We start from the raw sequence: 24,386 nt of genomic DNA on the forward strand, positions 1-24,386 counted from the left end.
GTAAATTATAGTCATTTTAAAAAGGGATGAACTTACACAGACATTTTACTATTGCATTTGCTGTTTTGAATGCATTTTTTCCAGCTGATACTATGTATGTGCCTAGGTTCTCAAACCCTTGGCACTTGTGTGCTTGCAAAGCCAGAAGTCCACAGGGAAAGACGAAAGAAAAAGAACTCCTACTTTGTAGTCTCCAGTCCCTGCCATTCAGCTTGCACAAGTCCTGCAGTGTGAATAGGGGCAGTGATTAATATGTGCAAGATGAGGTCACAGCACATGTTGATTGCAAGAATTACATGTGCATTGAATGTGCTGACACACACACACACACACTCACACACCTTCAAAACTGCAAAGAAGACACTACCTCTGTTTGATCTGTAGGTCCAAAAAGTCACAAAAGAATTGGCAGAATTTTCCAGTCTGATCCCTGGCTCACTATATAACTTCACAGTTAAAACTGAAAAAGAAGGATATAAAGACAGCCTTCCTGTGAGCATACAAATAGAGACAGGTAAGAATGACAAAATTCTGCTTGTAAAATATACCGCCGCTGCAAACATCACTTTTGTTATCCTGATACACTAAAGGGCTAATCCTTTAAAAAAAGAAGATTTCTGTGTAATGGGTAAATTGAAAAGGATAAATGCTTTCTCGTTTATATATTTTTAACAGGGCATACTGGGATGTGTGGATATACCGTAAATATAGCGGTGAAGCCGTCTCTGTTTGCACCTTGTATAAGAGTCTTAAGATGAAGTGAGGGTCAAGACTCCAAACATTCAATTGTGCATAGGCAGTTTCTGGGTAAAATATTATGTCCATGCAATAGCAAAGTAGGAAATTTGCTGAAGTGCATATACAAAATTACAAGAACATGTATACAGTAATTATTAGAGAAGGGAAAAGTTAATTGTTTATTTCTGCCTTTTGTACAACTGTAAAAAAGTGGTAACCTCTTGCAGAAACATCAAGACTGTTATTGTTTCCTACCTTTGATGTACCTTATCTGTTCTCAGAAGGTGGAGAATCAAATCCTATTATTTTATGTAAGGAGTTATTTATGGAAAATTGGACTTGGCCATCTATTCCAACTTCAGGCTTCCAGACACAAAATCCTATCCATTAAGCATTGTTAATAATTTCGTATTTACTTCCTCTTAAGAACCTCCATGGATGGAGATAATAGTTGTTGGCTTACCAATATATGCTTGAATTGTTAATTTTCAACATAATAATCTTTGTTGATAGTGCCAAGCTCAGTTAAGTATATGAATTTCAGTAAAGACTCTGAGTCAATAACTCTTACCTGGCCACCAGCACTGGGTATATTTGATGGATACATCATTACATTGGCTTGCAAAAACTACAGCAAAGAAGAAAAGCTTTCTTCAGATATAAGGTATTGTATAAAGATAACACATTACTTTCTAGCTACAGTATGATTAGACAATGTTTTTCTTAATTATGTTTTTCTTAATTATGCAGGAAGTACAAATTTGATGGCCTTTCCTCAGGCACTGACTACTTTATTAAAATAGTTACTAAGAACAGATTAAAGAGAAGCTTCCCCACCACTTTAAAAATCAGCACTTGTAAGTTTATTTTATGCTTTGTATTCTGGATTTTCAAACTATGTCCATGCAATCATTTGTAATTTAAGAGCATAAAATTGAGGGCACTTCACTACAGATGCAGTATCTACATGTGAGGGATGTATCTAATTGTTTGCCGTTTTTGATACATGATGCAAAGCTATCCCGCAAAATGGTGATTAAATGATTAATTAATGGTGGCATTAAAATCCCTTAGTAAATAAATAAAGCACCAAGGACTCAAGACAGCCCTGCTTTCTCTCCCTCCTAATCTGCACATACGCAGGCAGCACAATAGACTAATAATAACAACAACAACAACAACAACAACAACAACAATAATAATAATGTGCCACCCATCTGTGTGGATTATCCCAGACACTCTGGGCAGCTTCCAACAAAGTATTGAAAGACAAAAAACCTCAAACATTCAAAACCTCCCTGTACAGGGCTGCCCTCAGGTGTCTTCTAAAAGTCAGAAAGTTGGGAGGGCGTTCCACACTCCAAGCACTACTACCAAAAAGGCCCTCTTCCTAGTTTCATGTAACCTCGTTTCTCTCAATGAGGGAACCACCCTCAGAGCTGGATCTCAGTGTCTGGGCTGAATGCTGTGGGTGGAGACTCAATGGGTTGAGTGGGAGGTTCATATCCCCATCCAGTCTCAATGTAAGTTAGCTGTTCTCCAGAGAATGAGTATTAAGTGAAAGGGGAGGCCTAGCTAGAGATCCATGCAGATCTTGTTAGCATTTCACTCCTCCGTTGCTGGATGTGTGATTGTTACATCACATGTCAGTGTTTACTTTCTAGGCTTGGGAAGTGTGAGAATGGAAGTCAGTCTTATCTCTCCTCCGCTGTACTGTACTTTTGTACTTTTCTTTCTGTCTTGGAGAAGAAGTGAAAGGACACCATGATTGCTTTGTCCTGTGTATATTGCTTAATAAATACTTAGAATGCACACACTCACATTCCACAATCGTTTCTGCTATACTCTGCTGATAGATCGTGCACATGTCTTTTGATATGTGTCGGTGGTGCGCACTGGGACTGATGTGCGAACGTCCCGGGCTGCTCTTCATCAGGAAGACGCCCAGAGAGGTCTGTCTCATTCCGGGCGCTGCATGTGCCCCCCAGGCATGTTCTGACAGATCTCCCATTCGCCTTGATAATTATTCGCACTGCCTGTGTGTACAGGTGTGTCACAGAGCTCACTCTTGTGTAGCTGTTTATTTGCTCCTGCCATGGTCCTAATTCAAACCAGCCCCAACTTTGTGCCTGCTATTTACAGTAGGAGGAAAGAGTAGAATGCACTCAATTAACATACAGGGGTTCTCCATGTGCAGGTTCTTCACCAGCAGTAGACTGGGATCATGCCTTGAATCCCAAGGATAAGCTAGCTAAAACAGAGGTAAGGATCCTTTGACACTCCCAAGGATTACTCAGCTCCAGCTCCCATCATCCCTGACCATTGACCGCACTTGGCAGGGGCTGATGGGATTTGCAGTCCGGCAGCATCTAGAGGGCAACTCTCCGCTTGCCTGAGTTACAGAGAGGCATGCACCTCATAATTCTTATCCAAGATCTGAGAACAGATAATCCGGCTGTACTCTCTAAAGACCGTGAGAGAGGAACCCAGGAAAGTTAAAAAAAAAAAAAATCCATGAAAGATTGAATTGACCTCTTGGCCCTCAGAACCATAAATCAACACATCTTTATATTCTGGCATAGCCATGATTCATACCAAAACTGAATTGGAGAAGAGGTCACATTCCCTAGCAACTGTCCTTACTTCTTTGCATGTTCAGAACTGCAAATTTAAAGGAGACTATTATAATTTCTTTAATATTATCTATTTAATGTTATCTCTTTTTGATTCAGGTCCCGATCCACCCTTAGATTTACAGGCATTTGGAATAGAAGAGAACACAGTTTATTTGTCATGGGAATTGCCCAACGGAAGCTTTGATCATTTTGAGGTAAGAAAAATAGTGTGTAATTATTATTTTTATTGACTTTCTCCCCTCCCCATTCACATAGGTTGACAGTCACAGAGGAGGTTCTGCCTGTGTGCAGAAAACAAAGCAAAATACATAGGCAACACACACAAAACAAAATACACGTACTTGCCCTAATCCATGTATTCTTCCCCAGCATGGAAAAAGGCATCTTGAGGTGATGATATATAAAGGGGAAAAAATGTCCCAAGAGAAAGAGATAAGTAGTTTCTTTTCCCATACTCTCACCATCCACTGTAGCCTCAGTGGCTGTATTATATAAAACAAACACAAATATCTCCTTATGCCTCCTTTGCCATGGCAAAGCAAGGAAAAAAATACCAACCACAAATCTATTTTGTTATTCATCCCAGAATATTTTATGAATTTTAATGTGTGTGTTTTTTTAATATGTACATGTGTGGAAATTACAAACTCCAGATTGTTTGTGCTTTTGTATAGATGTTCTTGTGGAAAGAAAATGTCATTTAATATGGATCATAATGACATCACATTATTGTCTGACATACCGCAGAGCAACCAGCCATGTTAGAGCAGTCCTTCTGAATAAATGAGATTAAGTGTGAAATATTAATAAGGGAGGCTTTGGAAGAGCGGTTGCCTAGCAAAGTGCCCAGCACAAATGGGATCATTTTACTAGTCATTTAACATTAATCAGCCCAGCTCATCCAATTTTCATTACACACTTAGGAATTAATGGCATGAAAACAATACAAAAAAAGCAGCTTTAGTCATTTGTTTCCCTTTATATCCCTATTTTTAGTTCATTACTTTGCATTTAGTATTTTGTATTCAGTTATAATTTGCAAGCGTACTTGCCTGACTTTAAGTTTGAACCCTCACTCTGGGTGCCCACGTATCTATTGGGACAGATCCTCCTTCTGCCCAGAAATCCTGTATCTCTATAACTGTGATTTTAGTTTCTTACTCACTTTCTTGACTGACCTGAAGCAGTCAGCCTGGGCATTTCACAGCCCTGTGACTGATGAGCAGGGCAATCCTGCACACTAGATCCTGGCACAGAGGTGCAAAAGGGACTGGTATAAAACTATGTCAGATCCTGAGTCAGTTCAGAAGCCTAGGGGGAGGGGATGCCTGCTGTGCTGGCCCAAGACCAGCAGAGCAGGAATTAAGTACACAACAACCCAAAACGCAGAGAGTCAACCCCTAATTGGGTGTGTGTGCACTGTAAGGCCTTGGGAAAACACCAGCACAGGAATGGAAACACATGGGGGGGTGCACCCCAGCTACATCCACCCCAGTCAAACAGCCACATGCAACAACAGTGTGTCACAAGTAAACAAATGCACACAAAGATCATAAGAATTGCAATCACATATACAGGCTGTTGCAACCCCCCCTGCTCCCTAAGAACACACAGCACACCTAGGGAGATGAGAGAGGATGACTTATTGAGAGCATGTTGCACAATGGTGAAAGCCACAGTGCAAAGCAAGAATGGGCTGGGCACAGTGGAGGAAGAAGGGGGTGCGGTAGAGGTGGTCCGCCCTGGGTGTCATCCCTGTGTGTGTGTGGGGGTGATATTTGGCGTACCACCTGGCTCCCAAGCCTGCTGCCTAGCCCGAGCTGTCCAGGGAAGGGGGGAGCTGTGCTGCTTTGCCGGCGGCCTTCCCCCTTTGTTTTGACAGCTCAGGACTCCACTGCCTCCCCCCCCCCCCGAGCTGTAGGGTGGCTGAGTGGGAGGAGGCAGGCAGACTCCTCAGAGGCCCCTCGGGCAGCTGGCCCTGCCCCCATGAGCGGTTGGCCCTGCCCCTGGGTGCAGGGCATGTGTGCTGCCCCAGGTGCCTAATCGGCTTGCACTGCCACTGGCTGGGCATACACAAGTGCCCTGATCAGCTCACCTGAGAAAAAGTCATCAGCGGTAGAAGCAGTCCTAGAGACAGGCCACAGGCATCATTCACCTCCCCTTTTCTCTTAGGCCTGGAGTGTTGTTCAAATATTGCCATAATGGGACTCCATTACTTCTGTCAAAAGAAAAGTGGAACTGAATCCAAATGTATTCTCCTCTCTTTGGCAAGAAAACTGCTATAGGATATAGTTTTTAGAGCATTGTGTGAACTCTTCTGGTTTTCCACATATGCAGACTCAGATAATGCAGGGATTCATCATCACCATTTAAAAAAAGCCAAATGTGGATAGTTTACAAAATTACCACAATGCTACTAAATTACTAAAATGTTACTTAATGGCTATAACGTGACGCTAGCACAATGGCACGAATGTGTACATCTTTCACTGTGTTTTAAATACTATTGGTGGGTGCTGATGCTGCCTTGATGACTGACTCCCTAAATTATATTAGATTACTTGGGATATAATCTCTACATGTGCTTTTCTTCTCTAGCTTTCCCACGGTTTGGCAACAAGCGTTGGTTTTCTTCATACGACTGCAGTTCCTGTTGGCAGGGCTGTAGTGGAAAATCTGATGCCTGGCGTGGAATACGTTTTTCAAGTAAAGACCATTAAAGGAAAAGAGTTTAGCGTGGCTGTGGAGAGAAAAGTCACTACAAGTAATTTCCTGAGAAATAATTTATATTCTCCCCTCCCCAAATACAGTGTAAATATGTTTGAACAGCAGTACAGAGAATATTGGAATATGATGTGAGACACTGGGCTGGTTCAGCATGTCATGCTGGTTCAGATGCCATGGTTTAGCACTAGGTGCGCAAACCTCAGCAAACCCAAACAAAGCATTGGGGTCATGTGCTTCCTGTTCCCCGCCTCTTCCTGCAAAGCCCAGGAGAGAACTTCTACTGACATTACTTCCGGTTTCAATTAATTTCAACTAAGTTGTATGTAAGAACCAGGAATCCTGGTTTAAAACAAATAATCATTAAACAAAACAGTGTGACAACCACTGGTATAATTTCAGTATTCTCTACTAACCACCTCTATGGGTACAAATGCCATTTGTTTATAATTCTGCCCTGTGTGAAATGGACAAAAAGCCAATTGTGCGCTTCAGTTTTCATTTTAAACTTCCAGTAGTTTAGCCAAATTTTGTATTCAATTAATTTATTGTAGGCCACAACTCTGAAGCAAATTTGTTGCAAATAACCCTACAGCCATTGAGCAAGACCTACCACCATATACATGAGGGAAATCTGCTGGTAGTATTAGCTTGTGTGTTCACTGTGTTAAATGGAATTATGTCCACCAATGTTTCATTATGTTTCATTGGTTATGGTTATTTCCCCATCATACATTGGAATATTGTGTTTGTTTTCCTGATTATAATACTAGTGCTTCTGTTTCTAATGTTCCTTTCATATTGTGATACTTGTTGTGTTATGAAACTATGGCTTTTTGACAGATATGCTAACCAGATAACCACCGGATGGTTGATAAGTACCACTGAAGGATAGCGACTTACCCAAGGTCACACCATGACAGTGCTCAGGTGTAATAGCAAACCATGGTTTGGAGCTATGCTTTGAGTTCTGCCTTTACTTACTCCCCTCTGTTGCACATGGCAGTTCCATGATAAGACCCTAGTTTGCTTTAGTAGCTGCTCACACTACAGATTGTGGAATCTTGCAACTCCAGGCCAGGAAACTAATTTGTCTCAAACTAGGAGGGGACATCTCATGTCAAGGGGGAGGTGGAAGAAGCTGGAGGAGAGGGGAAGCTGGTGCACATTAGGCCATTGGCATCACAGCTGAATGTAGCCAATGTATATCTGATTTAGGAATTGAACTTAGTTCCATTAGGTACAAGTTTTAAAATGTTGTTCGGTTGACTGATAAACTAAATAGGTGTCTATCAAATGTAACTGGTCATCAGCTGCCAGCCTGTGTCACTTAAAATGGATTTTTTAATAGCACCAGCTTCAAAGGTGTTGAGTGCTTTTGTCAAGTGAAATGTGCTTATTTAATCTTTTTTGCCTTATACGTATAATCTATTTTCTTTCTTTTTAATCAGAACCAATGAAGATATGTGGTCTAACTTTAACACTGGTAAATACTTCGTCTGCTACATTAACATGGAATCCCAAGAGGACCAACTTTACCCATTATAAAGCATCTGTATCAAACAGTACATTCACAAAGGAATATACTATTTTAGGAACTCGGACACATTACACCATTACAGATCTGACTGCTGGTGGGATTTATAATTTCACACTGCAAAGAGTAAAAGGGAGTGTTGAAAGTAAGATTGCCTTTACTGAAATCACTGCAGGTTTGTAGTTTTCTCTGCTGCTATATTTATTTATTAAGGGTCCAATAAATATTTACGCACACTGCAGCCCATTTTTAAGGTTTTAACTCTCTATGGCTTTGTGAAAACATGGGCTGCTTCACTTTTTAAAGCTGCAATCACACACTTACCTGGGAATAAGTCCCAGTGAACTGTGTAGACATGTGAGATTGCTGAAATTGGGCATTTAATTATATCAGAAAATGTTGCACATGCAGAGTGAGATGGCCCTGCAAAAATATCCCTGCTGTAGGATGGAAAAAAGATGGAATTTGTTAAAGAGCTTAGGAACTCAGCAGCACATATAAAACTGGACTGACCCATTGATTTCAGTGGCAAAAGATATCTGTGCATTTGAGTCTATGTGAACTCAGGCTAGGAATAGACCTCTGAATTTTTACACAGCCTGAAGTTGAATACTTTTTAAGGTTCAGATCATAAGTGCTTTCTTTGTAGCTGTAATCCAGGCAGAGTATTTTAGAAGAGAAACTCCAGTTCAAGCCCATACCTGATTTGTTTTCCACTGGTCAGGTTTCACGCTTGATTTAAGTACGAGTGCTATAAACGCCTTCTGCAGTACCTGCTGTTTTCATGCTCAAATGAAAAAATAACAGTAACTTTTTCCTTTGTTTTATTCGGTTTAAGAAAGAAAGTAAAGGATCACAGGTATTTGTGTTTAGTAATAATATAATAATTGTTTGTTTTCTACATATAGCGTATTTGTTCAGTTTGTGAACAGATTATGGGGAATTTTGAGATTTGCAAATTTCCAGATTTTGCTCATTTGTTCACCACACAAAGACAGGTGACGTGTGAATAACCGGGGCTGTGGTCTACTTAAGGGTTGCTTTTGTGTGTGTGTGTGTACATAATACATACATTTCAATGGAAAATAATAATGAATTTTCTTCAAGAGCCGGAAAAGCCACAGAAACTAAGAGTCTTCAACGTGTCGGCACATTCCTTTTCTCTACATTGGAGGCTGCCGCATGGATATGTGGAAAGGTTTCATGTGGTTCTCACACCTCCTCATGGCTTTGTTTCTATCCGAGATGTGGGAGGTGGGGAGTATCAGGTATGTGGGGGCTTTTGTTTTGTAGTGCTTGGATAGTCAGCAATTGTTCATATGCTCTGCTGATAGGAAAAATTGGCCAAGCATGACGTTCTCTCTGTTTAAGCTTTTAAACCTTAGATGAGAATTCAAAAGTACACATGCCAAATTTGTGAGAGCAAATTTCAACATCTATGGTTTGTTGCCTTAACAACAGTTATAATACTTTTACGAAGTCCGCCGCAGACATCCAGCCAGTCATTTAAGGGTTCATGAATAGTTTAACAAAGGCAGGGCAGAGCTATTGAGTAATACAGGCTCATTAATTGTGTACTTGCCAGGAAGATCTAGACTTAAATCATTAATGCCAGGCAACATTTCCCTCTTAAGCTATCACAAAGTTATAGGAGCATTGTTTGATTCCTGTATTTGAAAAATATATATGTCATTACCATGGTTTTTCATGTTATTTTGCTTCTGTTTTTTATTGGAGCTTCAAAGGCACAGGTACTTCATAAGAATGCTAACTAATGGTTTTGGTGGGTTATGTTTTAAACTGACAGCTCAACAAGTTTTTTTTCCTAGGATGCCTCAGCAAAGATGAACAGAATATTCTAGTGTTTTTAGCTGCAAGATACTAACCTGAGAATTCTGCAGAATCCTAGAATGCAGTAAACAGAGCCTCTGCGATGAGTTGTTCTTTGGCAGAAGACTCTTGTGCTCTTTGAGTGTTACCTTTTCACCCCTTTTAATAGGCAACTTTCATATTGCAATAATGTGAAAAGTCTATTTAAAGAAAAGTGTTTAAATATGATGTGTGTTGTGAATCTTTGTAATAGGAATGCCGCTTATTTAATGTTTGTTTTTGTTTAAATTGTAAGCTGTAGTTCTAACTGGGTTAATTTATTATTTTAGGCTGATATTTCTAGCACTACTCCTGGAACAGTGTACAATGTGACTGTTTCTTCAGTTACCTCTTCGGTGTACAGCTCACCTGTCAGCAAAACAGTGACAACTAATGTAACTAGTGAGTTTATTGTCATATATTGCGCGTGACTATTTCCTTTAAAGGTCTCACTTACCTTTTAAAATATATATAACGTGCTATTTTGAAGATTACAGTACATTCTTTCAATTAGTGTCTGTTCATTTCTGTGTTAAATTGTTTGAGAAAGATACCGTTTCTTAAGCAAATGGTTCATGTGTTGGAAAGAGATGCATGTCTGAAAAATCAATAGTAATTTGGCATTATTTAGAACAGAGTTGCCAAAATACAAGTACTCCTGGATCAGATAAGCAGCTTCCTTTCGTATGATTTCTTGGGGAATTCCACTTCCAAAAAATCTGTAGTGTTTAAAGTGCAGAAGCCTGGTGCTAAGGAAGCTTTAATAATGTGTGCGAAAAACTAAACTGGCATCAAGTTCTATTTTGTCTATGACTATTGCAGCATTCCATTTTTTGAATTCTTATGGAAAGAATGCACTTGGTGTTCCAAAAGGCATTTTATCATCTTTCATAATAGTTCTAAAGAAAGCCAACTTCATACTATCTGCACTTTAAGAACTCCAAGACATCTTTGCTGGCAAATTCTTTCGTTATTATGCACTAGCAGCAGAGGTATACATGCACAACTTAATTAAAAGCCTGTCCTTCATACAGATCCAGGACCTCCTGTTTTCCTTGCGGGGGAAAGAGTTGGGTCTGCAGGAATTCTTCTCTCTTGGAACACACCACCACATCCAAATGGGAGGATTATATCCTACATTGTTAAATATAAGGAGGTCTGTCCTTGGATTCAAAATACTTATACTCAGGTTACAACAAAGCCAGACAGTTTGGAAGTTCTTCTCACCAATCTTAACCCTGGAACAACTTATGAGATTCAGGTACGTGTTTGGTTGTTTTCTGCCTGCTTGCTTGTTACTTGCAAAGTGTAAATTAAAGTATAGTTTTTATTGCGTGTAACAGTAGGATAAAAAAGATGTCCTATTAATCCACTGTTTTACCTTCTCATTGCACACCTGATATGCACAAAGGAAAACATGACTGTTGCATTTTGCCTTCTCGTTGCTTCATCTCTGTTCATTCATTATTCATGGCCAATTAATTGATAGATATGAAGTTCTTTACTTCAAAATACAAAGCCTATTATATACACAGCACATGATCATTGCAACATTAATGAAAATCAGGTTACAGGGGGTTTAATCTTAAGAAAATGGAAGCAATTTACTATTTTGCAATTCCTTTTTAGTTCGTGTTATGCCACAGTGGTTAATTCATTTTGTTCAGAGGATTTTGTTTAAAAAAAAGATCCAAAATATTTTATGACTTAAAAAACAGATAGCTTATTATTAACATTTTATGATTAAAAAGCCTAGTTAACTTGAACTACTGCAAGCCAGAGATTGCTTTAAAACAATCACTTTCAATTTCAAGAGGTTTGGGGAAAAAATAATTATGTCAATTATTGAATGGTAGCTCTTTAAATTGTACATTGATAAAAAACAACAACATAGCATATACAGGTTTGAATCCAAAGAAATGCACTCATCTTCCTCATTGCCACCCCTTGCAACCCACCAAAAGCCAAGCAATTAATAATAATAATAATAATAAGTAATAATCCAGCTGGGTTTCCCCAGCCACTCTGGGTGGCTTCAAGCAAAATATTAAAATATAATAATTCATCAAATATTAAAAGCTTCCCTAAACATTCTGTAGACCGCTTTGGGAGAGAGCACTGGGAGGTGGGAATTGGTAGAAAAAATGAGAGTCCCCTGCTTGAGCAGAACAGTCTTCTCTTCTTTCATGAGGTTTGTGTCTAAGCCATAGTGGAAATTAGTGAATACTTTTGCTTTTTAAACAGAATGATATTATTTATGTTTTAACAAACCAAATGCTATATCCTTCCTTCCTTCCTTCCTTCCTTCCTTCCTTCCTTCCTTCCTTCCTTCCTTCCTCTCTCTTATCAATTTTATTCCAACTGGATTTTGACAACAGATTTAACTTTTTAGTGTTGGTTAATGTATTTGTTGTAGCCAACAGAATCCTTGCACTGTTTCCATTCATGGATCCCACCCCACGTGATCACATCTCCTGTTGTGATCTAACAATCAGCATCCTATAACAATATTTCACACTTTATGAATAGGGCAAATGAAATTTCCTTCCTCTGAAGAGCCTTAAATTGTACCATTAACCATTCTCCTTGCAAAATGCAAATATGGCTATAATATAGGCACTGTAAAGATCAAAGGTTAAGCCCATTTCCTTTTATCGCTCAGCTGGGAGCATTTGCTGTCTCTCTTCTTTAAAGTAAATCTCTTATTCCATGAAAAATAAGTCTCCTAGTACCCATCATTTCAGCGCACATTGCTGAATTTATTCTTTCATTATTTCAGGGTGTTGGTGCTATGAAAGCTCGGGTTCATCACAACTGCACTTGGATTTCTCCATTCTGTTCTGTGGCAGCTCTCATTTATACCCTGGAAGAGATTTTTTTGTGTGTTTTTAAGTCTAGGAAATTCATGTGACTATGGAGCTGGAGCTGGCCTGTTGAGCGTGGCTTGGCTCAAGGGGTCAGAGACACTTGTACCACTGAAACTGTGTTTGCAGAGGCTGCAGTTACAGCTGAGGTTTTTCAAAGGCCAAGACTGATGTTTAATCATGCCATACTCGTGACCCACTCCCAATGCCCAGTCAGGTTCTTAAGATAGGCCATAACTCCAACAATGCACCTAAGAATTAGTTAATATGAGTTTCCACATGTATGTTTAGACTTTGGGTAGATTCAGATGACACAGAGCCACTTTGAGTTCATTTCCACATAGTGAACCAGTTATCTGTGGCTCTACTGCAGTCCTGTAATTGCACAGAAATGTGGACTTCGCAGTGGTGTAGAAATGAGAGCTTGGATGGTCACTTCAAACATCTGCCTTTGAACATGGATGTGTTTGCAAAGCTTATGTGATGCACCATTGGCCATCACATAGAACTATATATTGGATTAAAGCGTCTTTGGTCTCTTTCTGTATATGTTCTAATTTTATTATGTTGCTTTGAGGATGCGAACAGAAATTTGCCCTTCTCTCCCCACCCCACCCAAATTTATGTCATTTTGCGTCTTAACCGGTCCTGATTTCTGTTGTCTGTTTGTATGGAAGCCTGTTCTGCCTCTGATCTTTGTCTTGTTGCTTTTGGATATTTTCTGTCTCTGCTATTCACTTTTTGAGATGAGGTGGCCCAAACTGAAAACCAATGCCAGTCCAAGGTTGGTGCATAGCATTGTTTTTTTGTTTTGTTTCTTAAATTATGGCAGTTTATAAAATTACGCATGGCATGGAGAAATTCCTTAGCACTAGAACTCGTGGATATTCAATGAAGCTGAATGTTGGAAAATTCAGGAGAGATAAAAGAGAGTTCTTCTTCATGAAGCATGTAGTTAAACAATGGATCTCATTCCCACAGGAGGCAGTGATGGCCACCAGCTTAGATGGCTTTAAAAGAGGATCAGAGAAATTCAGAGAGGAGAGGCAGATACAGATGCTAGCTATCAACTAGCCATGATAGTTATGCTAGTGTTGGAAGCAATGCTTCTGAATACCAGATGCTGGAAACCACAGGAGAGGATAGTGTTCTTGTTATGTACTAAGCTTGGATCCTAGAACAATAGGCAAGTAGGATCCTAGAATGCAACAACTGATTGAGTTGCAGGAGAAGACCAATCAGGCTTCAGGGCAGGATGTCAGACTAGAAGGGCCACTGGCCTAATCCAGCGGACTCTCCTTATGTTTATATGTCTATGTCTCTATGGAATTGACATTGTGAGTGATTGGGGCTTGCATTTGCTCCCACTCTGTGTTAATTTACCAGGCATTACTCTATTCTTCATACAATTTGTTACTGTGAATTGGCAGTAAATGTTGGAATATTTTGTTTGAACTGGATTTTGATGAGCCTCATTCTGTGCCAATAAGCATGGGACATCTTTGCCCGGTGACACTGGGACCCATAGATTGCAGCAAAATACTGGGCAAGGTTTTGCCCAGTATCTTGTCTGTGCAATGTGTTCATGGGAAAAAGTTGTCCCATGAGCCCTTTCAAGGGGGAGGTGAAGCCTATATAAGGCTTCTTCCTCTGGAGCTCAGAGCCATTTCGCCTTGAGAGCTTCCTGCTCACACACCCTCATGTTTGAGTTTTCGCTGAACATTTTTGGGTCGCTCATTGACAGGGCCAGATAGATTTTTTCTCTCTCAACCTGATTTGCACCTGGCTGGAGTTTTCTCCGCCTCTCCTTCAGTGAAATTATGGTCTTCCTTTGTTAAGTGGAAGAGTGTTGTTCGAATGATGCTGGAAATAGCATTGGGCAGGACCAACATAGTATAGGAGGTCCCCATAAGGGCCTAAGGGGAAGATTGACTATGGCACTTCCAAGCTCAGGTTGGGGTATCTGCCTGGTTGGAATCTGTACCCTGGTCACCCAGTGAGACCTTGTTTGCTTTGCAGACAGGTTATTTGCTGCTCTCCTGGGTCACATAATGTGCCTGCCTGGTCAATCAGGATTAAGCTGTTGACAGTGAAATTTTAAAACATACAGTCGTCATCCACATCTCCACTGAAATAAATAGGAGCTATGTAGCATCCTTCACCTGCTCTTACACAGCTCTTTCTCATTTCAAAGATGCTTGTGCAGGTGAACTTCCCATTTTAATGATATGTTTTTAGCTTACGGGAATGTATGCTGTCTTGCAATTTATTATTATAATAAACATATAATTTATTATCAATATTGTTATTTCTTGCTTTAAAATAATTATCCTAACGGGGCTAATTTGGGTTTATTGCAGGTTGCTGCTGAAAACAGTGCTGGCATTGGAGTATTTAGTGACCCATTTCTCTTTCAAACTGCAGAAAGTGGTAACTTGATTTATGTTATGATTTTTATCTCGCTTATTAGCTTATTATGTCACTGTGGAGAACTTCAGGCCCTGTAAGTGCAGATGAGTAGGTGAAAGTTGGGAGAAAATTTGGGATGCTTCTCCTGTTACTGTTTTGCAATTTACCAAGAATATTGCCCTTATGCAGCTGAAAAATCTGGATATTTTTACTAGGCTACTAGCATAATTAAGCAAGAGGACTTTTTTGGCATTTTTGTGCATGTGGGTGGGTGGATTGTTCTGCGAGTGAGAAGGTGAGGGCTTGAGAGAGATTGCAGCTGTGCATCAGCGAACTGCTTAGAAATACATTGATGAGTCAGTCTCTGGATCAAACTGGAACAGAGAAATTAGGTTTGGGCACTATAATGAGCTATTTCATCCGGCAAGTATAGTCTGTCTGGCTAGAATACTCATGTATTAAAATTTGACTCTCACCAAGCTAAAAATGATAATTAAATGTTTTAGTTCTTAAATCTGTTTAATGTTACATTGTTTTTAAAGCTCCAGGTAAAGTGGTGAATCTCACAGTTGAGGCTTTCAACTATTCTGCTGTAAACCTGATTTGGTTTCTACCTCGGCAGCCAAATGGAAAAATAACCAGTTTCAAAATTAGCGTAAAGCATGCAAGAAGTGGGATAGTTGTGAAAGATGTCTCTGTTAAAGTAGAGGATCTTCTGTCTGGAAGGCTACCAGAATGCAGTGTAAGTAATGTAAAATGTTTTGGTTATGGGTCGACAAGAATTTGATCTATCTGCATTTTTATTTAGAAAGATGTATTTCATGCAAAAAAATATATATCCAAAGGTCTTTACTCATTCAGAAGTTTATACAGTGCTATCGTTTGCAGCTTGATTTGTATTAATATCTAGGATAACAAGGATGTCCCCCCTCAGAGTTAAAGAATGCTGCAGATTGCGATTGAAAGCATGTGGACCATCTATGCATGTTCCACCTCAAAAATTCAATTTAGCAGCTACCCTCACAGTATCCCCAAGCTGCTGCTTAAACTGTCCCAAGTTTATAACAGAATTTGGAGATTAAGGCTAAATAGGTTTACATAGATATAACCACCATTGCACTTTATGGCAATTACTTCTGAGTAAACATACATGGGATTGTGCTGCAATCATTTATCTACTTACTGGGAAATAAACCCATTGGGTTCAATGAGGAAACATGTATAGGATTGTGCTGCTAGCATGAGAACCATTTAAAAGGAAAGTTAAAGTCTGTAGTAGCAAGAATCAGACATCTATATGCCTGACTTTTCATAACTATAGCCCCAGTTACATTAATCAACATGGTAAGATTACTTAAGCTAATTAAAAGGTAGAATCCTACTCTTGTAAAATATATAACATTAATGGCTCCAGCAGGTTAAGACCTTGGGTTTACATTTCATTCAAGCAAATAGATTTGCGGCAACACAGAGTTTCCAAACTTCATGACAAATAGGTTCTAAATCAAGAGTGCTGTTTATTCAATTGGTAACGTTGCACCAGTTGTGTTACATACTGTTGTGCAGTTGCAGGCCACATAGATCAACAACATTTATCAGTGTGCAACCTAATTTAAATTTTTTTATAACAGAGATGGAGAGTGCTAGAAATATAATTTGGAAATGCTTCATTAGAAATTGAAGTTTGGTTCTCTCAGGTGTAAAGGTAAAAAAAGTAAAGGGCCCCTGAACGGTTACATCCAGTCAAAGGTGACTATGAGGTTGCAGTGCTCATCTTGTTTTCAGGCCAAGGGAGCCGGCGTTTGTCCACAGACAGCTTTCCAGGTCATGTGGCCAGCAGGACTAAACCACTTCTGGTGCAACAGAACACTGTGACGGAAACCAGAGGTGTATGCAGGTCCATTAATAGTAAATTGCAAGTGTTGATGCAGAACTCAGTAATGTGAGCTGCATCATTTTGCACTTGCCTAGGAAATAGCCTGCATTGGAGTTGGCAAAAGAATAAATGGAAATTACACCAAAAAATGGCAATATGCAGCTAAGGTTTTTATTCTTTTCCCTTATTTATAGTGCTGCCTAGAGAGTTCTTAAGGAAATTTTTTGTTATATTCTTCTTTTGGACGCTTAATTAACATTCCTGTTGACTCTGTATCATGTTGTAGGTAGCATGAAGCTAATTGTTCTTAAGTTATTTTGTCTTTACAGGATAACAGTGAATCGTTTTTGTGGAGCACTACGACTCCCTCAACTACTCCTAGTAAAACTACTATGTTGACACCAAGTACAGTTGCTCCCAGCAAAATGATCTCTGTCTGGAATGAACCTATCAGTTTTGTTGTGACTAATCTCAGGCCATACACGACTTACCTTTTTGAAGTTTCTGCAGTTACCACCGAAGCAGGTTATATTGACAGTGCAATTGTCAGGACACCAGAATCAGGTATGTATTTTTTAGGGGGGAGATGTCAGCTATAGGGTAGGCAGTCTTCCTGGCTTCACATGCTTACACAAAAGCCCAACTTGAGAGTGTTTTGGGGTTCTCAGGAAGTGTGGGTACCTGGGAAGGCTGCAGAATGCAGACCACGGGAGAGAGAATTTCTAGAATGAAAAAAACAACAACACTGTAAAGTTAGGAAGTGTCAGGGAACTGCCATCGGAGCCAAGAGTGGAGGTAAGGCTCCCCAACGATGCAGGAGAAGGGACCAGCAGGGAGAGAGAGAACACTTCCTTTGGGGAAGGAAATCGGCGTGACACCAGGAAGAAAGGGGAGCAGGGAAGGACTTCGGAGACATGGCTCCAAGACTCTTCCACAGAGGGCAGCGGGGAGAGCCCAGGACCTCTGCTGGCCACGCCCACTCTGCGCAGAAAAATTCCACGCAGGGAGGCTAGGCGGAGACTTGGCGTCAAGCAGCTTTTATGTTGGAAGAAGTTCAGGAAACACCCACTGATGGATTCTGCCAGTGACTGACACACCCACGGAGAAAGGGCTGTCCAGCCAGGGAAAGGTTTAGCCAGACAACGTTGCCTAGAGCAGCAGCCCCCTTACGCACGAGCAACCCCAATTCCCTTTACAGGAAGGGACAAAAAACCAACAACAACACTCCACTCCATCCATAAGAATTCCACGAAAAACGTCTTCATTTCAGAATTCTTAAGAGAACATGTATGAATTAAGAAATAAGAAGAGCCTGATGAATCAGAGCAGAGGCCCATCTGCCTGTGGAAAGCCTGCCATTTCCTATAAAGAAATAGAAAAGGTTTAATTTCTGCAGGCACAACAAACATGGCAATAAACAACCCACAATGGGGTCAATTTAACAGTCAAAGTAGATAAGATGCTGGAGATCTGTAATACTTTTAATGCTTCTGAAAAGCAGCCTTTGTACTAGGAGTGGGTTTAACGCTTTCACCCAGTGTTATTTTTTTCTGAACTTCCACCCCTCGGCTGCTATTTGCTTTCTTAGGGATAGCATATGGGTACTATTTCTACTTTTCTGCACTACAAATATTTTCATGTTTTAGTGGCACAGCATACTAACACCTTAGAATGCAGTGAGTTCCTATGAATAAACGAGGATGAGAAATGATTAAACCCTGAAATGGTTCCCTGAGTAAGACATGTCTCCCAACTAGAACTGCAGTCCTGCTTAACCAACTTCAAGATTAACATTTTAGGATAATGCATTAATTGTGGGGAAAGCCCTTACAGTTGGCATCAGGATGGCGTCATCTTCAATAAGCACCTAAAAATCCTTTGAATTGATGAGAGATTTATTTCCTTTCATTAGCAGCTGTTCTCATTTTGACAGCGAGTGTAATATAAAATATTTGTCCTTTTTTCATGTCCAGCAGTGCCTTTGAATAATGTCGTGTTTGACCTAATCGTTGTCACACTTCAAGCAGCTGAAACATTTTGTCAGCTGTGCAGAAATAGCAATATGTCAGGGATATCACTAACAAAGTGTTCAAGTGAATATTTGAGACAGTTTGAATTCATTCCCAAGATTATTTTTAGCAAATGGTCTGCAACGTTTTTTGGCTTTCAACTTTTTTTTAAGGCCTCTAACAATATATCTTAGTATATCTCTCTTGCTTTTCTACAAATACATATATGTTTTAATTAATCTTATGTGCCTGAATGCCTAGATTTTTTGAACCCAAGGGCTACATGCTATGGGCAAACTTCCAGAGGGTGCATAGCAGTGGTGAGTGGGGTGAGAGGTCAAAAGTGGGCAGAGCAACAGGTGTGTGACTTTTACCTTTGTGCAGGAGGCTGCATTCCAAGTGTACAGAAGTCAAAGGTTTCTAAATACACACACTCTCCATTGCCAAATCTCTTCACTGTCACAGTTCAAGGACACATTCCAGCCAAACAAAAGCACTCAAGGAAGATGCAGAGCAGGACCAGCAAAGTGGGTGGCCTGGAAAAATCTTGAGAGAGCTGGATAGAGGGCTGTGTTCAACCCTTGAGCATGAGGTTCCCCACCCCTAGTCTAAAATATGCCAACTGCCACACTCCAGAAATAGTGTATTCTTAGTGTACCACCTGAAATAGTGTACCACCTGAACTGTACACAAATAGCCTCTTGAAATTTTCCCCAATGTTTGTGGGTAGAGAAATAATAATAATAATAATAATAATAATAATAATAATAATAATTCTTCTACCAACCTTTCCCCCTAGCTGCAGCAGCTGAGATGCCACCACACACTCCAGTATCTTGTCCATAAGTGGGATATCAGAGACTGGCTGATAATTATCCAATAATTAATAATTATCCTTCAGGAAGGGCTGAATTCGCAATGTGGGGGCACAGGGCACAGTAAACAATTTCACCAAAATCCTTCAGGAATTTCTCAGGAGCAGAGCTCACCATCAGCCATGGCAGTAGCACAATGACCATCTCTTTTTTATTGCTTAGTTGTTGTTGTTTGTTGCCTCTGCAAGTGACAGCAACTGCAATAATGTTTGCAGTCTGGCCACCCTTTTGCAAACTCCATTTTGTTCTGGAGCAAGCATCATGTTCTAGCAGGCACATGGGAAATGGTGGAGAAATTTGGAGGATATTATGCAGTGACCTTTTTCTAGGAGGTGGGGGGGAAATGCCGTTTTCTTTGAAAAAAGTCTCTTTGATTACCGTATTTTTTGCCCTATAGGACGCACTTTTTCCTCTCCAAAAATGAGGGGGAAATGTGTATGCGTCCTATGGGGCAAATGCAGGCTTTCGCTGAAGCCTGGAGAGCGAGAGGCGTCGGTGCGCACCGACCCCTCTCGTTCTCCACGCTTCAGGAAGCTGTCCGCAAGCCTTGCGAGCCCGGCAGGAGGTCCCGCCGGGTGCGCAAGGCTTGGGGCGGCAGCCTGCAGCACGAAGCACGGGGCGCCCTCCGGAGGACGCCCCGTGCTTCGGTGTCCGCAAGCCTTGCGCGCCCGGAGGGAGTTCCCGCGGGCTCGCAAGGCTTGTGGGCAGCAGCCTGTTCTGTGGGCTGGGGTCAGGGGAAGCTCAGGCTTCCCCAGCCCCGTGGCTGGGGGGGGGGAAATAATTTTTTTTTATTCATTTCCCCCCCCCCAAACGAGGTGCATCCTGTGGGCCAGTGCGCCTTATAGGGCGAAAAATACGGTAACTCTGTGATCAGTGGTGGCTTGTGGGGGAGGGCAGAGGTGGTGATGCCTTCCTGGTGAGGGAACTGTACACCCTTGTGCAAATTAATTGAAACAAACAATGAATTTAGTAGTTTATTGTACAAAACTCACATATACATGTACAAAATTCACATATACGTACATTAGTAACAGATATGACCTCCACTATCTTTAAGCAGCATTTGAACATGGTTTGGCATGGAGTCTACTAGTTTTGAACAGTCACTGTTGATTTTCGGATCCCTGTACCACACTTGAATCAGTGCCTGAATGAGCTTCTCCATAGTTGTTCAGTCTACAGCACAGAGGCTTCTTTTGCATATAGCCCACAAATTCTCAGTGGGATTTACGTCTGGGGAATTCCCTGGCCAATCAAGTACCTGTTTTTGCTGCTCTGTCATGAGTTTATTCACCACTTTCAATGTGTGACAGGGGGCTAGGTCCTGCTGCAATATCCCAGTACTGTCAGGATACCTCTTTTCCAGCTCTGGAATAACTCTCTTTCATAGAACCTTCTATTGGCTGCAGGCTTCCGACCTCATAAAGATCAACTGACTTGTCATGTTTGTTTTGAGTATAGGATTACAAGTAAGATAGAAAACATGCCTTGGTTCAATTAATTTGCACAAGAGTGCACTTGTAGGGATGGGTGGGGAGTGGTGGTGAGCTTGGGGGAACTTTGGAGCAGTGGCAGATGTATAATTGCAAGTCTGCTGCTACCAGACCTCACAGCCTTGCCCTGCACCATCCCTGCCCAAGGAGTGAATCACTGTCACCACTGGGAGAGTGCCCCTGCCTCCATTAGCCGTCACAGGCTACTCATGTGTAGGGTTGCCATATGTCCTTTTCCCCCCAGACACATTCTCTTTTTCAGAATTAAAGTTTCTGTCTGGATGGATTTTTATGGTGTGCACAAAACAATTTATTAAACTGTTTAACATGTACATATGGACTCCCCTTAAGGGCAGGGGGGTGTTAATTTTTGCCCTTCCAGACTCCTTCTTGAATATCTTGTAGCTGAGCCAGCATCCTTTTAGTTCAGCCACAAGAGAAGGGATTTATACACCTTTTCTTTTCATTTCAGTTCCAGAAGATCCACCTCAAAACTTTGTTAAAGTCAACATTACAGGAAAGTCTTTTTCAGTTTCTTGGGAGCCACCAACCATTGTTACTGGAAAATTTAGCTACAGAGTTGAATTATATGGACCACTGGGTAAGTTTGCATGAAATGTAATTTTGTTTGTCTTTCATGCTTTATTTTGAAAGTTCTGAAAACAAAACAAACAGAAATTATGGCTATAATAATGCTTAATTAAATTTTTGATTGGAAATATGACTGTTTACCATTTCCAAGGTCTGTTGGTAAAAACTTTAATGTCCTCGTTTAGGTCCTCTCTCCCCTCCCCTCTTCCTGGAACAGTGGATTGAGTGATAATATTGAAATAAAAAGAAGTGTTTCCTTTGTCTCTGAAAATATGTGTGGACCTGCTTCCCGGAACTTTTGCATAGTGTACCTTTCTTCCTTTCTTCAAATCCCTACCTGACTAATAAAATCGAAGATATGTCTCAATATCTTCGTGATTTTCCATTGTTGTCGGATGTAAGGCTTACGGTTGCATTACTGCAAGCATGGATTAATTGGTCTATCTTTCAAAAAAGAAATTTGAATTTATGCAAAACTGCCTTTTATTTGATTTTGATTTTAAGTTTTTGCTAAGTCTTTTTGAAGGACTACAATAATTTTTTTTTTAAAAAATTGAACTGCACTGAGTATTGTGCCAATTTAATATCCGTCCACACTGAAGGTCGGTTCTTTTACCTTTATTTATTTTAAACTTACTTCTTCATTTCAGGGCATATTTTGGATAATAGTACAAAAGACCTCAAGTTTACTTTTACTAATCTAATACCATTCACAACCTATGATGCTTTTGTCGCTGCTGAGACAAGTGCCGGGGTGGGGCCAAAGTCAAACCTAACTGTTTTCACTCCCGCAGGAGGTAAGTTATATGCTTGATAACAAACTACATCATATTATTGATATATTCTATTTTGTCTCGTTCTTTGGAAAGCCAGTGTTTTTAAATGTGGTCTGTGAAAAACATGTATGAAATGTTTACAAGTGCCCCAGTAACTGTTACATACTTTCTACAATAGTTTAGTATAAATAAGTATGGCTACCACAATATTTTCTGAGAGGGTTCGAGTCACTTCATGACTGGCAGAAACTCTGCCTTTTCCTCTATGGGGAGAGAAGGAGGAAAGGTACTGGCTGCATTTTTGCCTTTCATGCAGCTGTTAAAGGAATAAACACCCATCTCCCCCATACTCCCAACAAGTAGGATAAAAGAGGGATCCACCACACATATGCCCAGAGTAATTTTGTATTATCCCTTGTAGGCACCTGTGTTTACATCTTATGAATGAAAAGCATCTTTAATTCACAGCATCTGTTTGACCATTAGATGGCAGTAAGTGGTTACAGTAAATAGTAAATTGGAATTTCATAGTTTTGCTCAGTGAAGAGACCGGCTTTACTTCTACAGCTTATTTAAGGTAGCATCATTTTATACAACATTTATCAAGCTCTACTTTCATAGGCATCATTTCCGATAGGTCTGTTAGAGGTCCCTGAAGCTCCTTGTGGGATCAGTTTCAATTGTTGCAGCCGAGGATGTGGACAGAATACTTGTGGCAGTGGCAATGAAGCCAACAAGGTGCTCTGTTGATTCCTGTTGACTGGAGGGTCCAAACCAAATATTTGGTATCCAGTTCTTAGACAGTGGTGCACTTATCTCAGTTCAGCAGGGTGTTATGCCCATTGCCTTGAAAGAAGCAGTGATGTTGCCCCTCTTGAAGAGGTCCTTCATGGATCCAGAAGTTTTAGGAAATTACTGACCAGACTCAAATATCACTAATATGCACCATATCTCAGTGCACTCTAGGTAAGTTGCAGGGTACTTGTGTATCTGTATCTATCGGCTACACAACTCTGTGTACCATTGCAGGCACACACATTCAGGGTGCCATGGTCCAGATTTAAACTCTGACAATATTATTAGGCAGAGTTCATATTTTAATAGTCATACATTAGATTTTAATATTAGACTCTAAATCCTTGCACAAATGATATTTTATGATACTTAAAAGTTTATCTGACATAACCAATTAATGATTTGATACAAATAGAATAATTGAAGTGTTTCATTTTCATTATATTCTTTATTTTCCAGTTCCAGGACCTGTATTTGATTTGCATATGGCAGAGGTATCTGCAACCTTTGTTCGAATTGGTTGGAAGAAACCACAGCAACCAAATGGAATCATCACTCAGTACAGAGTAAAAGTTTCACTTGAGGACACAGGGGAAACTCTTGAAGATACAATTCTAACAGAAAAAATCCAGGTGCTTTAACTTACTGATTTGCTACTTACTGATTTTCTGTGCATTCACTTTATTATGTATAATTATTCCCAATTCTTATGTACGACTTGGAAATTAGAGTTTTAGCCAGAAACAAGCACTTGTCCCGGGTGCATAAGGCACACTGCATAGCGGTGAGGATTGCCAGTGATAAATAAGACACAGGATGGGATAAATCAGGCCACAACTTTATTGATTACAGATGTAAAATGGTTTGGCAAAGGCACTGGGTAAGTCTTCGTCCTCAACCAGCTTGCCTGCTGGTTGAACCTGGGATGGGTTGGCCCCTTGACATGGTTCTAGAGTGACATTCCTGCCAGTGCCACCTCTCAAAAGGGGTGCTATGGCCCATCGGCTTCTGTGTGGGATCCCATTCAGCTATATCCCTTCCAGGACCCTTTTAACGAGGTACCCTGATGTTAAAAGATACCACCCAATGCCTTACCCGCCAAAGTTGTGACTATGAGGCAGGCGAAAACCTACAGACAAGCCAATTAGTCTTCAGGAAAAAAATTCCTCACACTGGCCCCAAATACAGCTACTG

The 24,386-nt window shown here is 40.5% G+C and overlaps 1 protein-coding gene and 1 long non-coding RNA gene across 3 annotated transcripts in view; one reads left to right on the forward strand and one right to left on the reverse strand.

Moving 5' to 3' along the window:
* PTPRQ (protein tyrosine phosphatase receptor type Q) overlaps positions 1 to 24,386 on the forward strand; it is a 103,041-nt gene that overhangs the window by 11,912 nt on the left and 66,743 nt on the right. For both annotated transcript variants that reach the window (XM_083573278.1, XM_083573279.1), the window contains exons 13-27: positions 385 to 514; positions 1,252 to 1,402; positions 1,489 to 1,595; positions 3,471 to 3,568; positions 5,973 to 6,138; positions 7,550 to 7,810; positions 8,743 to 8,903; positions 9,795 to 9,906; positions 10,539 to 10,765; positions 14,729 to 14,798; positions 15,320 to 15,519; positions 16,983 to 17,217; positions 21,503 to 21,631; positions 22,272 to 22,418; positions 23,652 to 23,824. In XM_083573278.1, coding sequence (XP_083429404.1) covers positions 385 to 514; positions 1,252 to 1,402; positions 1,489 to 1,595; positions 3,471 to 3,568; positions 5,973 to 6,138; positions 7,550 to 7,810; positions 8,743 to 8,903; positions 9,795 to 9,906; positions 10,539 to 10,765; positions 14,729 to 14,798; positions 15,320 to 15,519; positions 16,983 to 17,217; positions 21,503 to 21,631; positions 22,272 to 22,418; positions 23,652 to 23,824 — 2,367 coding nt within the window. The remainder of the gene's footprint in view (positions 1 to 384; positions 515 to 1,251; positions 1,403 to 1,488; positions 1,596 to 3,470; positions 3,569 to 5,972; positions 6,139 to 7,549; positions 7,811 to 8,742; positions 8,904 to 9,794; positions 9,907 to 10,538; positions 10,766 to 14,728; positions 14,799 to 15,319; positions 15,520 to 16,982; positions 17,218 to 21,502; positions 21,632 to 22,271; positions 22,419 to 23,651; positions 23,825 to 24,386) is intronic.
* Positions 17 to 17,179, reverse strand: LOC310743260. The gene is made up of 5 exons (XR_014538911.1): positions 17,145 to 17,179; positions 5,470 to 5,592; positions 1,310 to 1,366; positions 368 to 460; positions 17 to 223 (listed from the first exon to the last, which is right to left on the reverse strand). It is a non-coding gene; the product is annotated as an uncharacterized lncRNA (long non-coding RNA).

The sequence above is a fragment of the Podarcis filfolensis genome (assembly GCF_964270895.1).
Source record: "Podarcis filfolensis genome assembly, chromosome: 10".
Lineage (NCBI taxonomy): Eukaryota > Metazoa > Chordata > Lepidosauria > Squamata > Lacertidae > Podarcis > Podarcis filfolensis.